The 15,658-nt window shown below is 49.0% G+C and overlaps 1 protein-coding gene across 1 annotated transcript in view; it reads left to right on the forward strand.

Moving 5' to 3' along the window:
• Positions 1 to 8,038, forward strand: part of CARMIL3 (capping protein regulator and myosin 1 linker 3) — a 49,989-nt gene extending 41,951 nt beyond the window's left edge. The window contains exons 31-41 of the mRNA XM_088142235.1: positions 74 to 279; positions 691 to 803; positions 1,022 to 1,325; positions 1,404 to 1,538; positions 1,643 to 1,712; positions 2,785 to 2,874; positions 3,551 to 3,708; positions 4,676 to 4,874; positions 7,248 to 7,388; positions 7,672 to 7,788; positions 7,888 to 8,038. Coding sequence (XP_087998361.1) covers positions 74 to 279; positions 691 to 803; positions 1,022 to 1,325; positions 1,404 to 1,538; positions 1,643 to 1,712; positions 2,785 to 2,874; positions 3,551 to 3,708; positions 4,676 to 4,874; positions 7,248 to 7,388; positions 7,672 to 7,788; positions 7,888 to 7,913 — 1,559 coding nt within the window. The 3' untranslated portion in view covers positions 7,914 to 8,038. The remainder of the gene's footprint in view (positions 1 to 73; positions 280 to 690; positions 804 to 1,021; positions 1,326 to 1,403; positions 1,539 to 1,642; positions 1,713 to 2,784; positions 2,875 to 3,550; positions 3,709 to 4,675; positions 4,875 to 7,247; positions 7,389 to 7,671; positions 7,789 to 7,887) is intronic.
• The last annotated feature ends 7,620 nt before the right edge of the window (positions 8,039 to 15,658 follow it).

Raw genomic sequence — 15,658 nt, forward strand, 5'->3', positions numbered from 1 at the left:
CACACACCCCTTCTCTGTTCCGTGTTGGGCAGTATTGATCTCCTTCCGGGCGTGTCTTCCCCTCCTCTTGCAGGTGGATCCGAACAGGACGGGGACCTGACAGCGTCCAACATGAGCTCACCCCTGGGGTGGATCTCTCTGGTCGGCAGCAATCAGTGCTCCTATTCCCACAGCGCCTCCTTCGAGGGGCTTTGCGAGCTGCCCACAGAAGGGGCTCGGCTTGAGCACCGGACGTGCGGCAGACCCCGGCCACCTCGCTCAGCTCGGTTCCGCTCCAACGTGAGTATCTGACACACGCGTTCCCACAAAGTTTCGCTCTCCTCCTCCTCCTGCTGCTGCCTTTTTTGCTCAGCTTGTCGTTCTTCATGAGCCTTTTCATCCCTCGCTTCGGCCTTTTGGGTGGGCTTGGCCAAACCTAGGAAGAGGCATACGAGCAACCTGGCCGCCCGTATTTTCCATTTCATCACTTCTGGACCTCGTTCATCTGCGTTCCTTTTCTTTCCCAGACACCTTTAACATCCATTTCCATGCAGGGCCATCCGCGGAGTGTTTCTCAATCCAACTGTTTCCCAGCCCTCTTTAATTTTTTTACTCGTGGGTTCTGTTTTATTTCCATCTCTCTCTTTTTTTTTTTTGCACTCAGTACGTGGGAAGAATTAACAGGGCAACGGGCTTTTCTCCCCTTTTCAGAACCGAATCCTGGGTTCCCTGGAATCCAGAGAGCAGGAGAATGGGTTGGCAACCCGGCTGGATGAGGGCCTAGATGAGTTTTTTAACCGGAGGGTTCTGAGCGACACCATCAGGTGAGCCGAGTGGGGATCTCCATAGGGCACAATTAATGCCACTCGATTCTTTCCTTTCTGCCTTCATCCTGAAAGAAAAGCCCTATCCGCTATCTTAGTTCCACCGTCTTTCTCTCGCAGTTATCTCAGCTCTCCCTAATCCAGAGTTAACGTCTTGCGTTTTTCTGCCTTCGAAAAACTTTCTGCTATCTTGGTTCCACCATCTTTCTCTCGCGCAGCTATCCTCGGATATCTGAGAGCTGTGGGGTCAGGCCAGGCCCCTGCGATTCTCTCCCCCCTCTGCAAAAGAAGCGGAGAAAGGGCCTCTTCCATTTTCGCCGATACCGCAGCATCAAAGGAGAGCAGGACCCCGAGGATCTGCCCCCAAATCCCCCCCCACCTCCCCTGCTGTACTCGGTCATCAGCCACGAGAAAGAGTGGAAGCTGGGACAGGACGTTGCGGGAACGACAATGCCTCTTCCGGGAATGGGGGCCGTGGCGCCTGGAAGCGGGGTGAAAGGCCTCCCCAGCCGTTCCAAGCAGGTAAGGAAAGCTTTCTTCCGGGGTGGGGGCTCGGACGTGGAGGCTCCCCTTTTTAATTTCCTTTCCTTCCAAAACAAGATTTCCACTCCCGATTCAGAGAGGGCGGAGGCAGACTCCCGAAGGACGGAACTGCTGCAGCCCTCGCGAGTCCAAGGCGTGGCGTTGCCGGGGATGGGACGTGCTAAAGGCTGGAGTCTGGATGCGAAGCTGGAGGTAGTGGGCAGTCCGCTGGGAAGAAAGCCAGATTTTGGGAAAGCGAGAAAAGGGGCTGTCTTGGCTGCTTGGCGCGCCATTCATCAGCTTTCTTCCCTGGTTAGAGCGTTGAAATGGAGCAGAGAAGAGGGAGTTTATGGGAGCAGCAGAGAAGACGTTCTTCGGATGACACAGGTACGTCTCAGCTCACCTCTCCTCTGTGGGAACGTGAGTCTGGGGGCTTCATCTGGCCCACGGAAGCTCTTTCGAAGCCCGGTTGAGTTCATGGGGGCTGAGATTTAAAACCGTGGATGTAAAAAAAGGAAGTCCTCTGCAAAGGGGGTTCCTTCCTAAAATTAACGTTTTGTAGGTCGTCTTCATCTCAAAAGCCAACATCGTAGATCGGGGGTACCCGTGGCAGGGTCGAAGAAGTCAAGATGGCGGCTGCCACCTTGCGACCGAAGCACTTCTCCTTTTCGGTGGCAAGGTGGCAGCCGCCATCTTGACTCTTTCGACCCTTCCCCAGGAATGACCTGACTCCATTGAGCATATTGTAAATAGGACCATTAACAGAACATGGCAGTGGTGAGCAAATCTGAGGTTTTGGCAAGAATTAGCGACAGAGCTCAGTAAATATATTTGCTCGGAAGTAAATGTGCATTATTCGGTGGGATAAGCAACATGGTACAATTCTTACTTATTTACACACAAGCCCCCATCAGTTCAGTTCAGCTTATGCCGATGAATGAATAGATAGATAGATAGATAGATAGATAGATAGATAGATAGATAGATAGATAGATAGATGGAGAAAGCAAGATGGCACCCTTGCCTTTGGCTCTAGTTCAAATGCAGCTTCACCCTTTAATTCAGGAGTCAAGAGCTTGTAGCCCTCCAAATCTTGCTGAACTACAATTCCCAACATCCTTTGCCACTAATCGCATTGCCCTGGGCTGCTGGGAAGAGTCTGACGTGATCCCAGGCATCAAAAATTTTAGAGCAGTGTTTCTCAACCTTGGCGACTTGAAGATGGGTGGACTTCAACCCCCAGAATTCCCCAGCCAGCTTTTGCTGGCTGGGGAATTCTGGGAGTTGAAGTCCACCCATCTTCAAGTCGCCAAGGTTGAGAAACACTGTTTTAGAGACTGAACGTTCCCATCTGTACAATGGCCAAAAGAGTAAAATTTCGTACTGATTTCATATTTCAATATTAGTGGACAGTGTTCGATACTGATTGATTGATTGATTTTTTTTTTAATCCACCCAGGGCAAAGAGGATGGAGGCCCCACCCGCCACCACAAAGCGCCAAGCCAAGTTTTGCCACCATTCGTCGTGCAGAAGCCAGCTGGGACATAGGTGGGTAGGGGTTCCCAGAATTGCCAGCAAACCTTGTTTATGGCTGATGTGGGTCTTCCGGGCTATTTAGGCCGATGTTTAGGGAAGTCTGGCCCATGGGGGAATAACAACAGACCAGCTGTTGTGTTGACATTTCTCTGATTTGCACAACCCACTGAGCCATGAACGGGACGAATTTGTGAGACAAGCTGGGCTGATTTTGGTGGCTGGGAGATACAATCCTTTGAAAGAGGGAGCTCGGGGATGCTTGAGAGCACGCGCAAAGCACTTTTTTCCAAATGATTAAAGCAGCCGTGTCTTTTGCCCTGCCCTTTCACGCAGAGGCAGCTTCCACGAGTTGCATCTTTTTGAGCCTGGCAAACCACGCTCCTGCTTTAACAATCCCAAAGAGGTGGTTTGCATGCAGGATCCTCTCTCTGAAAGGATTTGCACTGCCGGATACGAGGCAGTGCAGGTAGGTCTCGATTCGTGCGGTTAATGGTCTGGTCCAGCAGCTCTTGCTCGCCCAGGTGGGAAACAGGATACAGGATTCAAACAATTGGGATGAGATTCAGCAAAGCAATTTGAGAATCCTCGGCCAACTGCCCTGACCATAAATTTGGCTATTCCGAGGTAAGTAGCTTGAATTAACCCTGGTGTTTCCACCTTCTTTGTTCCTCTTCCCCTAAATTTGCAGCTGAAGAAAGCTCATCCCGGGAGTGTGGGGGCAAAGGCAACCTGCGAGACCACCCCCTGAAAGAAAAGCAGAAAGGGGCAGAGGAGAGGGGCGTGGTGGGGGCCGTGCCGAATTCCGAGAAGGACTGTCTGACGGCACCAGCCGGTGCAAAGCAACAGGTTTTGTTGAATTCAAGGGGCAGGAGAGAGTTGTTTTAGGGCTGGGGGCCAGGGGGGAAGGATTGGGGAAGGAGGACTCGTGGGCTTGCAGAGAAGTGGGAGAAGAGGGCAGAGAAGAGCAAAGAGAGGAGTAAATCAGAAGGAGTTGCTTGTCTCTTGTCTCAAATCGTCGTGCGATCTGTGTGAAATCGTGCGTACAGTAGAGTAAGGAAGATGACCTTGTCAGAGATGACCAAAGCAGCAAGGGGAAAAGCAGGGCTTAAGTCCCAAACCAGAAGCTATGTGCAAGTGACTCAGGGAGACACCTCCTTCATTCACAGGAGTATGGGGGGGGGAGATAAATCACAGCCAGAGTTGCAGGATTCTGCTACTATAGCTGATATTAATACAAGACGTTTTAGCCTTCTTGTGAAATTGGTTTCTTGGTTTGGTCTCCGTCGTGGGGCTGACACCTACTGCTGGGAGACGTTGGTGCAACAGGGTTGTGAAGAGGCTCTCGATGAGATGGACCAGGATGGTTTGTTTGATGCTCTCGCCTCTGTGGGCCTCCTACCGCCTCGGCAGCACGAGCACCTTAGTTTGGAAAATGCCAGACGTTCTCAGAGCTTTCTCCTACAGATCCCCCTGCTCAGAGCCCCTGGCCAAGTGGGAAGGGCCTCATTCAGCGCATCTCATTCTCTTGACCGGGGCAGGAAATGGGCCAGCTTCTGACTTTCACCGAATCCTTCTTCAGCAAACGGAGGAGGGGAGGACGTGCACATGGCCCTCTGCAACCCTCTGGAGGTTGCAGACTACTACACCCGGCATTCCACACCATGAATCAGGCCGGCTGGCTTTGCTGGGAATCGTAGTTCAGCAACAGCTGGAAGCTTCTTATTCCAAAAGGCTGAGAAATCCCCATTTTAGCTCCAGAGAGAGCAATTTCTCCCGCTTTCGTATCTCTACATTGGCCTTCTTTGCTTTGCAGCAATTCAGGGATCTCTCTTCCACTCCTCACCCGCCCAAGCCTGTGGCCCTCCCCAGGGGCCGGAAGCCCCCCAGCCAACCTGAAAGAAGTCGCAGCAACGAAGAAGCCAGCGTAGCAGGCGTCGTCATTCCGGAAGACACATGCACATTGCCTCTAGTAGCTCAACCCCGACGCAGATCCAAGGAGCAAGAAAACAAAGGTGAAGTGAAACAGAGGTGCTGGGGTTGGACCTTTGACTCCAATTCAGGATTAACTGGTACAGGGATTCAAAGGGCAGAAGTTTTCCCTTTTGGAAAACAGCATTTTCTCTGTGGTATTCCCTTCTTTTCTCCTAAGTTATTTACAGGTAGTCCTCGTTTAGCAACCACAATTGGGACCAACAACACGGTTGTTAAGCAAAGCAGTCACTGAGTGAAACCACAACTGTGACTATGATCTTCCTTCAGCTTTCCTTTGCTTTATAGACCTGTGAAGGTCATAAATGCAAGGATTGGTTGTAAAGGTACTTTTTCATCACCGTCGTAACTGTGAATGGTCGCTGAATGAGGCAGTCACTAAATGAGGACTACCTGTAAAGGGAAGGGGAAGATCCCATTTTTCCCATTCATTCACATCCTGATGAATAGTTGAAGCTCTGTGTGCTAAGTTAGATCTTTGGCAAACATCCTTCTATTTCCACATTTCCCACAAAGGATTTTCCCCATCCTTTTCACTTTAAATTTAAAGAGTTAAATGCTTCTAATAGAAGAGAATATATGTAGCTCAGGGTTGAACTGTGGAGTCCTTGGTGCTCTCTGAGCTTGGTTGTTTGCTTACAGACATTTCATTACCTGACTAGGTAACATCATCAGTGCTAGAAGGAAGTGGGGTTTGCTCTCTGTTTATATACAGTAGCTTGCCCTGTCGATGTTGGGTGTGTGTGTGATTTTCTGCTTGGTAGTTCCTTGATTGGGGTATTGTTCTCTGCTTGATTGTTTGTCTGGTGTTAATCCCCGCTTATCTGGGTGGAGGCTCCTGGAGAGGACGTGTTCTAGTCTTTTTGTTTCCTTCTTAGCTCTTTTATTGTCTCTTTTGTATGGTATGTAAATGTAGTTTATCTCTCTGTGTCTGTTGATGGCTGATTTGTCTGAATGCCAAGCTTCCAGGAATTCCCTAGCGTTTTTGGATGTAGCTTGGTCTAGGGCGCTCACCGTCTCCCAGCTGAAACTATGGTCGAGTCTGTCCGTGTGTTGTGAGATTAAGGAGTTTTCATCGTGTCTTCTGACTGCTAGTTGGTGTTCATGGATGCGCTCTGCCCTGCTCTCTAACCCCACCCTCACCAGCGCTGACGACGTTACCTAGTCGGGTAATGAAACGTCCTCAATCAAACAGCCAAGCTCAGAGAGCATCAAGGGCTCCACCGTTAAATGCTTCTGTTGGTGACGGATCAAAAGCCTGCACAGTTACCCTGACTTTTTAACCATCTGGCCACGCATATATCAGATTCCTGGACCATATTCACCTTGAGAGGCCATGCAAGTGTTTGGAAAGCCTGTAATATTTGCCCCTTTGGGGGAAAAAAAAATCAGGATCCACGTTGCCCAACAATTCTGGGCAAGTGACAAAAGCCTGGCCTTCCATCACGGGAATACCATGGCCGTTTCAGCCAAACAGGCCCCGGGCATCCTGTCATTATTTTTTCCAATGTCCGACGTGAAACGCTGCTCTGAGGCAGCATATTCAAAATGACACGGAGTGAATAAAGAGCCGCGGCAAGGTGAAAATGCTGAAGCAGCAGCCGAGGAACGAAACACCAAGTGATTATTCTGCAACTTCTCTATTCTGGTTTGTTTAATGGGGTGGGCGATCTTTTGTTGCTAAAGGCCACGCGAGGGGGGGGTTGGGGTCCTCTTTCCCATCTTCTTGGAGGGCTGGGGGTTTGACTTAATTAATGTTTTAAGGCTAACAGAGGTTCCTCATTCATTTCTGGAGAAAATGGCACTGCCGTTCTTGATTAATTTGGTTCTTGAATGTGAGGAGAGGAGCCCAGGGTGAGCAGGGGGTGCGTTACCAATTTTATCAACGGCCAGCCACTCGCGGCAATCATCCCGATGTTGGTTTCCTGAAGGGACAGGAGCAAAAACAACGTTCCGTTCTGAGCTTTGTTAAGCAGAATGGCCAGATGGGATCAACAGGAACTTTTCCCAAGATCTCACCACGAGTGCCAGTCTGTCTGGCTACTGAGATCCCCAGGAGACCTCAAGGGTGTCTGCTCCTCAACTGAGGATGGTCCCCATTCATTTAAAGCAGTGTTTTTCAAACTTGGAGACTTTGATGGGTGGACTGGGGAATTCTGGGAGTTGAAGTCCACCCATCTTAAAGTCGCCAAGTTTGAAAAACACTGCTTTAAACCTTTCAAGATCTCCAGAAGGACCAGCAGCAGGGCAACCAGAACCATGCCGCATATATTATGGCCAGCAGAGGGCAGCAAACGGCTACTGAGAGCATGAACTCTGCTGCCATCTAGTTGCCCCTGGGTTTTTTAAAGCCCGGGCACGGTCACCTTAACCAACAAGTTTTCTCCGGGGCTCAGGACTCTCTGATGCTCCCGTTTCCGTTCTAGGGGAACCCGAGGTGGGGAGGAAGACGGCTCCTCTCAAACCAAAGAGAACACGGCGAGCCCAGTCATGCGACAAGCTGGAGTCAGATCGGGGACGGAACCTGGGCTCTGGAGGTGAGGCGGTGCTGGCCTTCCCTTACGAATGTTTGCTGGGGAAGGAAAAGCACTCGGAGCACGCTCAGAGAATGCATCTTTGTATTACTTTGTAAAACTTTGTATAACTTTGTAAAACTTTGTAAAACTTTATAAAACTTTGTATAACTTTGTAAAACTTATTCCTGGGAAGTTGGAAAGGCGATGGCTGGGTTTTGGGGTCGTAACCCTCCCTGGAGAGCCAGGTTCCCACTGTTAACGCCTTCTCTCTCCTTTTCTCTCCTGCCTCAATTTCCCCTCCCAGGTGCCAGTGACCTACCTCTGCCTGACCCTCCTCCTCCTCCCCCTGTCCTCGACCCGCCCGGCTGGAAATCTCGCCCCGCTCTTCCTCCTCCTCTCCTTCCAGCAGATCGGCCGGGGGGTAGGTATAGATGACCTTCTTGAGCCCTGTGGCGGGTTGCTTAAAGGCCCCGCTTTTTTTCTCTCCTTCCTCCCCTTTGACAGCGTCTTCTTTCTGCAGGAGCTCCCAGACCTGGGGCAGAGTGACGGAGAGGCCCTCCCCGGGCATGGCGAGGATGGAACTGCAAATGCTTCTCCCCGTCTGGCAGGAAGACCGAGGGGGAGCCGGACGGGCCACAACGGGGGGAGCGAAGCATGGGGAGGATCTCCTCCAAGCTCTCCCCCTGCAGAGAAGCTGGTCTCCTGTCTCCAGAAGGCTCCCCCTGGGGACCAGGCCTCCCGAACCCTCATTTCTTTCTTCCTTCCGTTTGTGCCTCTTCTCTCACTTCTGGGTCGACGTCCACCCCACTCTACCCAGGGGGATTTCCCCATCCCCAGCTTCGTTTTTAACCAGAGGGGTGAGGAAACAAGAAAGCCACAAGAATGCTCCCCTCCCAGCTGTTCTGGGTGCCAAGGGCACCCCTTCACTTTGTCCCCCCCGCAAAGACGGCTTTCCTTCCCCTCATCCCTGGTTTGTTCTCCCCCGCCTCCTGCCCCCCCCATCCTGCCACTGTTGCTGGTCCCGCATTTCATACCTCTGCCCTCCCCCTGCCCCCCTCCCCGCTTTCCCTCTGCAGTCTATTTTCAGCTTGTATAAAAGAAAAGAGAATAGTAATAAATTATATATGGACATTTAAAGAAGACTCGTCTGGTGGTGCTGTACTGTTTTCGCCTAGGAAAATTTAACCTTCTCCTGCATGGCACCCCTCAAGGGCCTGGGGCAACTCCCCTCTGGCTAAGAAGTCTTGGAGCCGTAATCTGCAAGAATGTGGGGAAAGCCCCTTTGGGAAGGCTGTTTGAATAGTCACATGTTGACTGCCTTCACACATGATGCTAATAACATGGTTTGTTTGGTTTCGGCTTAACGCATTGCACAAAAACAGCTGTTGTAGCGTGTAAGCTGCTGTGGCTTCGGCCTACCCTTGCAATGGTGGTCTGTGCTACAAGCCACGTGCAACTGGAACAGGGCCTGTGGGTTGTTAGGATTTGTTAGAACTTCAGTGCAAGACACCAGTTTTTATTTTCCTTGTTCTTAAGAAGCGTGCATTATTTGTTTTTTTAGCCTCGCTTGGCAAGCAACCAGTTGCTTCACATTCTTTGGCAGCCCTCCACTCTCTGAAGACTTAGTTGATAAGCAGTTTAAACTGCAAGTGAGAGTATTTTCATTTTCTTTGTCTAAATATGTACAGAACTCTATACGTACACATATTTGCAGGTTATAATGCAAACTTAATTTCTGCATGCACTATTTCTAAACCTACTTATGTTCTTAAATGTGGAGCGAATGGTGCGTCACACCCACCGTAGTTCACCAGCAGTAGGGTCATGTGGTATATGAACCTACAGGTAGTCCTCAATTAATGACTACCTCATTTAGCAACCATTCGTAGTTACGACGGTGATGAAAAAGTAACTTTACAACCAATCCTCGCATTTACAACCTACACAGGTCTGTAAAGCAAAGGAAAGCTGAAGTCAGATCATCAGCACAGTCATGGTTTCACTTAGCGACCACTTAACCACCAATTGTGGTCACTAAATGAGGATTACCTGAATTCATAAAGCTCCACTCATTGAAAAATGCCAGCCAATATCCAATTTAGGTGTAGTGAACGAATCACCAAATTTGCAAGGCTGTGGAGGCAGATGTTAACAGAAGGAGAAAGAAACTGGATGGATGGAAAGAAACTGGATGGAATGAAAATTTACAACATGGGTTTCCTGCTGAACAGCCAAACAGGCCAGAGGTTCCAGATCTAGTTACAATGGACCTCGGTTTACAGATTTGGGAAAGGCCTAGGATCCTGGGAATCTTTGCCAGTTTCAACTTAGATCCACTCAGAGGGATGTCCCGAAAGACATTGGCTTCACCTGGATTCGGAAGAAGACAGCTTTCAGACGGTGGACTCCTCAACAAGGAACAAGATGAAGAACGACTTGCTCTGTGTGTGTATGTGCGTCCATACACCCAGGATTGTGTCTTGTGGGTTCCCAGTCTCCTGTGTCAGGGAAGGAAGGGAGAGAGGAATAAACAGGTCTGTGATATTCTTAAATGGCCAGGAGATGGCACCAGCAGCGCTGCAGGAAGAACTGTAGCAGAGAACATCAAGAATTTATTCTGCCTCTTTCCGTTCATGCTTCCTTCTCTCTGGAATCACTGAACTCTGCTTTTCAGCTTCTCCTTCCTTCCTTAAAGACAGGAGAAACTATTTCTCCTTTTGCCCACACCCCTCTGCCACGCCTGCCCCTCAGGATGGGGAAAGCTGGTCTCGGAGATCTTTCCAAGATCGCCAACTCTTTCCTGCAGGCTGATGGTGTTTAACTGAGATGTTCCAGATCAGAGCGGGTTCCTTTTGTAGGTCAACAAGTATTCCTTTACCTGCTCCCTTCTGCAATCTATACTTTGCTGTTTACGTATTTATCTCATTGTTAAGGCAGGAGGAGGCCCCCAATTTTTCCCAACCTCAACTTCCCAGATGAGTGGACTTCAATTCCCAGATTTCTCAGCAATGGCCCTGCTGGCTGGGGGAGGGGAGAATTCTGGGAGTTGAAGTCCTCACATCTGGAAGTTGCCACAGTTGGAAAATGGGGTTGACCCCTGCTCTCCAGCAGGAATCAAAACCGCTGCAGATTATTCATGGTACTCGGAAACGTTTCCGTCCTTCCTGTTCCCGTTTGGTCTTCTCTGCTGTCAGCTGCGTGACTCTGAAACAGAAGGAAATGCACGAAGACCAGGGTTGAGTTAATTGACATAACCTTGATGAATAGCTAATCATTAATAGAAAGGGGGGGGAAAGGAAAAAAACAAAATTACAGATTGAAATGCATGTAAGTCAGTCTTTTTCAAACTTGGCAACTTCAAAACAGGTGGACTTCAACTCCCAGAAATAGAAAGAAAATAGAGATAGAAATAGAAAAAGGAAATAACAAGATTAAAAGACTGAAATGCATGTAGATCAGTGTCTTTCAAGCTTGGTGACTTTAAGACATGTGGACTCCAACTCCCAGAATTCTCCCCTCCCCAGTCAGCAGGGCCATTGCTGAGAAATCTGGGAATTGAAGTCCTCATCTGGGAAGTTGAGGTTGGGAAAAATTGGGGGCTTCCTCCTGCCTTAACAATGAGATACTTAAATATTGTGTCAGATAATACTTAATAGTGTAGATAATGGTGAGATAAATACTTTAAAAATAGTGAGATAATACTTAAAAAATAAATGCTTATATTCCTGGCAGGGGAATTCTGGGAGTTGGAGTCCACATGTCTTAAAGTTGCCGAGTTTGAAAAACACTGATGTAGATGTCTTAGTTAGCAACTGCCTTTCTGCTGTTACAGTTCCATCTGTAAGAGGCTAAAAGAAGTTGAGAACTTGGAGAGGGAAAACTACCATAACATTAAGAATTATTTCAGCCCTGGTTTAGTTAACGATGCTTTGTTAAACCAAACACACTTGGGTGGGTTTATCTAAGCCGGGGTTTATCTCTCTTACGGACAGGTTCAAACAGCGCACCAAGTCCAAATGGAGCAAACTACATTTTAATGCAATGCTTGAATCCAGAAGCAAAATTATAGATCATTGGAGTGGGTGGGACACTTTATTGGCCCCAGTTAGAAACATTAAAGCTTAAGGTTGGGTATTAAAGAAAAGCCAGAATTAAATGCCAGATAGCCAGGCTGAAATTCCAGAAATGTGTAGGGATCTTTAGCCGTCTTGAAATGAAGCACCGTAAAGTGCTAAAGGTCACACCTCCAGAGGTGCAAAGCAGATTTCACGCTGCTCCAAAGCAAAGAGACAATGACAATCTCTGGGTCATCAATCCGGACCCATCAATAAGTAATTATTTATTATCCGGTCAAAAACTTCAATTTTGCAGGCTCTTGGTCATATTTCAGGCCCTCTGCAGAACATTCACAGACACTGGCACGGCTCAAAATGATTAAAGGGTACCATTTTATATCATATTATAGGAAAGCTGGATATGCAGGGTGTGGTCAGAAAAGTCAAGATGGCCGCTATGGTGATGGTTTTTGGTGTGCATTACATGCCACCCTTTGTAAGCGTCTGGGATATGAGGTGGTGGAGAATCTGCAGTGGCTGGAGAACCCAAGACGTTTTAGAGATCCGTGGCTTGGAACTCCTTTTCCCCAACCAGGTTGGCTGCAGTTGATGAAAGGGAGTTGAACAATATCTGGATGTTCACAACGCTAAGCCATGTTGGCTTAGAACATCTCAAGCAACCTTGAGGCATGATGGACAGCTGCAGTTACACCCTGGAAGAGCTCTCTGCACATGCTCGGAATTGATGGAAAACCCGGCTGAGCTCACGCTGAAAAGAGTTGCAGAGCTTTCGGCAGGACTCTCCCCCCACCTCCCTGCCCCAAATGGAGCTGGGTGTCTAAAGCTGAGTCCACCCCCAAGCCCAGGCCCCACTGCCAAACCTCTTCCCCCTCCCTCCCTGCCCTGCCTTCATTTCTTCTCCCTTCAGCCCATTCCAAAGCCAGGAGGGCTTTCTTCAGGCATAAAGACATGCCAGGAAAACCATAATTTGCGTGGCAGGAGGTTATCAACGGTTTCAAAGATGCCTCGGCAGCTGCAAGGCGTGAAATGGCAGGCTGGACCCCGTGCGGCGCACCAGTGGGTTGCAAACGTGCACAGAGGCAGCTGCCCCACGCCCACACCAACCCCCTAGGGAAGCCCTGGGGAGAATGAGCGGAAAGCACAGATGTGTCCTCGCGAGCAAATCAGCATTTTCAGTCTGCATCCCTGGCTTAGGACTCCAGGGGTGTTGGGAATGTAGTTCCCAGGATCCCCTGATAGGTTAGGCATACGATTCCCAGAATCCCCAGGTAGGTTAGGCATACGATTCCCAGGATCCCCAGGTAGGTTAGGCATACGATTCCCAGGATCCCCAGGTAGGTTAGGAGTACGATTCCCAGAATCCCCAGGTATATTAGGAACATGATTCCCAGGATCCCCCTTGGGTTAGGGTTAGGGGATTTAGGGAATCGTATGCCTAACTGAACTGGGAATGTCCTCTGAAAATAAAGGGGTATCCTCCGATCTACGTTGCCCAATTTTTTTCAGGAGAAGGCAGCTGATTCCCATTTATCCAGCTGGCTTAACTCAGAATCATTCCAGAGTTTCTCCAGTTCAAAATAACTGTATTATTTCAGAGCAAAGACATGCTCCAGGGCATTCATTCACATACAGAGAAATAGAAATGAAGATCCAACAGATGCTGGTTGTGAGGAAGGAAGATGAGAAACAGAAATAGCGGGGGGGGGGGGAGTTGCAGCTTTCAGCCACTCTCACGATGGGTTGTATTTTTCAGCGGAGGATTCCCACGAGAGATGGTCCCTGCAGGAACTCTCGGGTTTGGTTGGATCTGGGAATCCTGGCTCTGAAGATCCTTTTTTGAATGAATGGGGCCCATCCGGGGAGGAGAGATGGAGAGGGCTGGAGTGACCTGCAAACAGGGCACTTGGAGTGGGATATCAAAATCTCTGGCTGGTCCCGGGAGAAGTTAAAAAAAAAAAAAATAGCTCAAATGCAATCAGAAGGTCTGAAGTTTTGCAGTTTCTCCTTGCAAATTTACTCATACATACAAATAATCGTTAATACTCCCGGTGAGCCTCCTAGACCCATTCTGGTCCAATCCTACTTAGCTTTTTACAGACCACGGTCTGTTAGGTGACTGTGGTAAGTTTTTTAAAGGTCTCTCTCTAGCACATGAAGCCCACTTGCATTCCTACCAGTTTAGCATCGACTGGGGAAAAAAACATCTATGCAGCTTCCTGTTTTCTCTGTCATCATGAGATCTAGCAACGTGGATTGTCTTTCTCGTTGAATTCTGAGGCTCGTTGTTCCAGATCCCGCCCGGTTAGTTTCTCTGCACTTCATCCTATGTTCCTGAGTTGAAAATGAGGATTGGTGCTAAGAAGACCACGCCCTGTCATGCGTGTCCCATCGCTACCGTGATTCCTGAGGGAGCTCTAGCATGATGGATGGTCAGTAAATTGCCTTCTTAGGTTCAGAAGTTGCAGATCCTTCTTGCTGGTTTTCAGGGAAGAGGGGGCAGTGCGTCGTGCAAATTGTTTATTGTGTGTGCGTGCATGCATGCATGTATCGGGGGGGGGGGAGCCATGTTTCTCTGAATGCTTGCTGATTCCAGCCCTGAGCCTCTGCGGGCCGTGTGGATTCTAGTTGGCAAGAATTCTTTAGGAGTTTGGCAAATTCTGGCTTCCAGGCTTGCTCTGCAGTTGCAACCCATTTCGATGAACCGTAAACTTGAAATCTGAATTAACCAAAGCAATTCCTACATGCACATCACAAGCCATGCACAGATGGATCAGTCACATTACGGCTGAACACAATCAAATCATCTAATACAGTGTATCTCAATCTCAGCGAATTTAAACCTGTGGACTTCAACTCCCAGAATTCCCCAGCCAGCCATGCTGGCTGGGGAATTCTGGGAGTTGAAGTCCACAGGTTTAAATTCGCTGAGATTGAGATACACTGATAGAATCATAATTGTGGCCAGGTTCACAGAACATGGAAAGAGAAGAGTTGCGGTCCTGTAATGGCTAACTCAACTTTTTACAGCCTAGTCCAGGGTGATGTGTGAACCCAGGTTTTGCTGCTTCAGTGTCCTCCGTGCAGGACAGGTCTGAACTCTCCCATCTTTTCTTTCTTTACCTTGTTAAGTTGGGCAATGAATTAATCCCTTTTCATCCACTCCCTTGTGCCAAACGAGGGCAAGAAAGTCCCTCATGGAAGCTTCAGACAAACCCCAAACAGGCCAGGAAGGAAATGGATCAGCCTTCCCAAGCTGTCTTTGGGCTGTAGGGACTACAACTCCCATCAACCTTTGCAAGCACATCACCCAGCACCTCTGGAGGCACCAGGCTGTGGAAAGGCTGGCCTTCCTCCATGATTGCCTTTAGCAATTGCAGTACAAAGATACACTGCTCCTGTACATGGAAGATCCATTTGGGAAATAGTCGCTGATGGATCTTCCACCTTCTTTTCCTCCATGAATTCATCCCACCTTTAAAGCCGGTTGCCCAAATTTTCTGGGCTCTTTGAAGGATGTGCAGGGGGCTGCACTGCCCCAAAAATGGAGGTCCAAAGCCAAACGCTACATTTCATTTCATTTCATTTCACTTTGTAGTTGATTAAAAATCAGTATTATTTTCCAGTCAGGTATTTATCCATTTCTCCTTCTTCTGCCACTTTACAAAAATTAGAATGCGCTAAATGCTTTTGGGCAAGAGCCCCGGGGCATCATTCAGGCAACTCAGGATGGTCCGCGAAAGCTAACCTGGTTAGGACCCGGATGGGAGAGCAATCGGAGATCCCAGGGTTACAGGCCCGGTCCCCCCAAAAAGCAGAAAAAGCAGCGGCAAGCAATTTCCATCCTTCCTGGAAATGGAGTGGTCTATAAACGGAAACGAGAAATAAATCAGGTTGCCAAAAAAATCCGGGGATACATTGTGGGAGGGCAGCTGTGTCCGTCTCTGGTGGCCAGAAATCAGGAGCCTGTTAGCCCCTTTCGTGAGCTGCTGCTTTATTACAGGATGAATGTTTCTGTAAAGGTGAGCTTTAAAGGCCTTGGTAAAAATTTCCGGCCCTCGCAAGGCTTTGGGGGCCCCACATGTGGCCCTGCAGGTTGTGGGCCCCGGGCTGAAAACCGCTTTAGCTGAAACGCTCACCCAGGACTTCTCTCGTGCGAGTCCAGTGCTGGCGTGTTTCCCTCTTCCACCGGCCGCACACGGAGCGGGCGGTCGCAGA

The sequence above is a fragment of the Python bivittatus genome, unplaced genomic scaffold (assembly GCF_059951505.1).
Source record: "Python bivittatus isolate LINGU-HERP-01145 unplaced genomic scaffold, Pbiv_v1 ctg000370_np1212, whole genome shotgun sequence".
In the NCBI taxonomy this organism is placed as follows: domain Eukaryota; kingdom Metazoa; phylum Chordata; class Lepidosauria; order Squamata; family Pythonidae; genus Python; species Python bivittatus.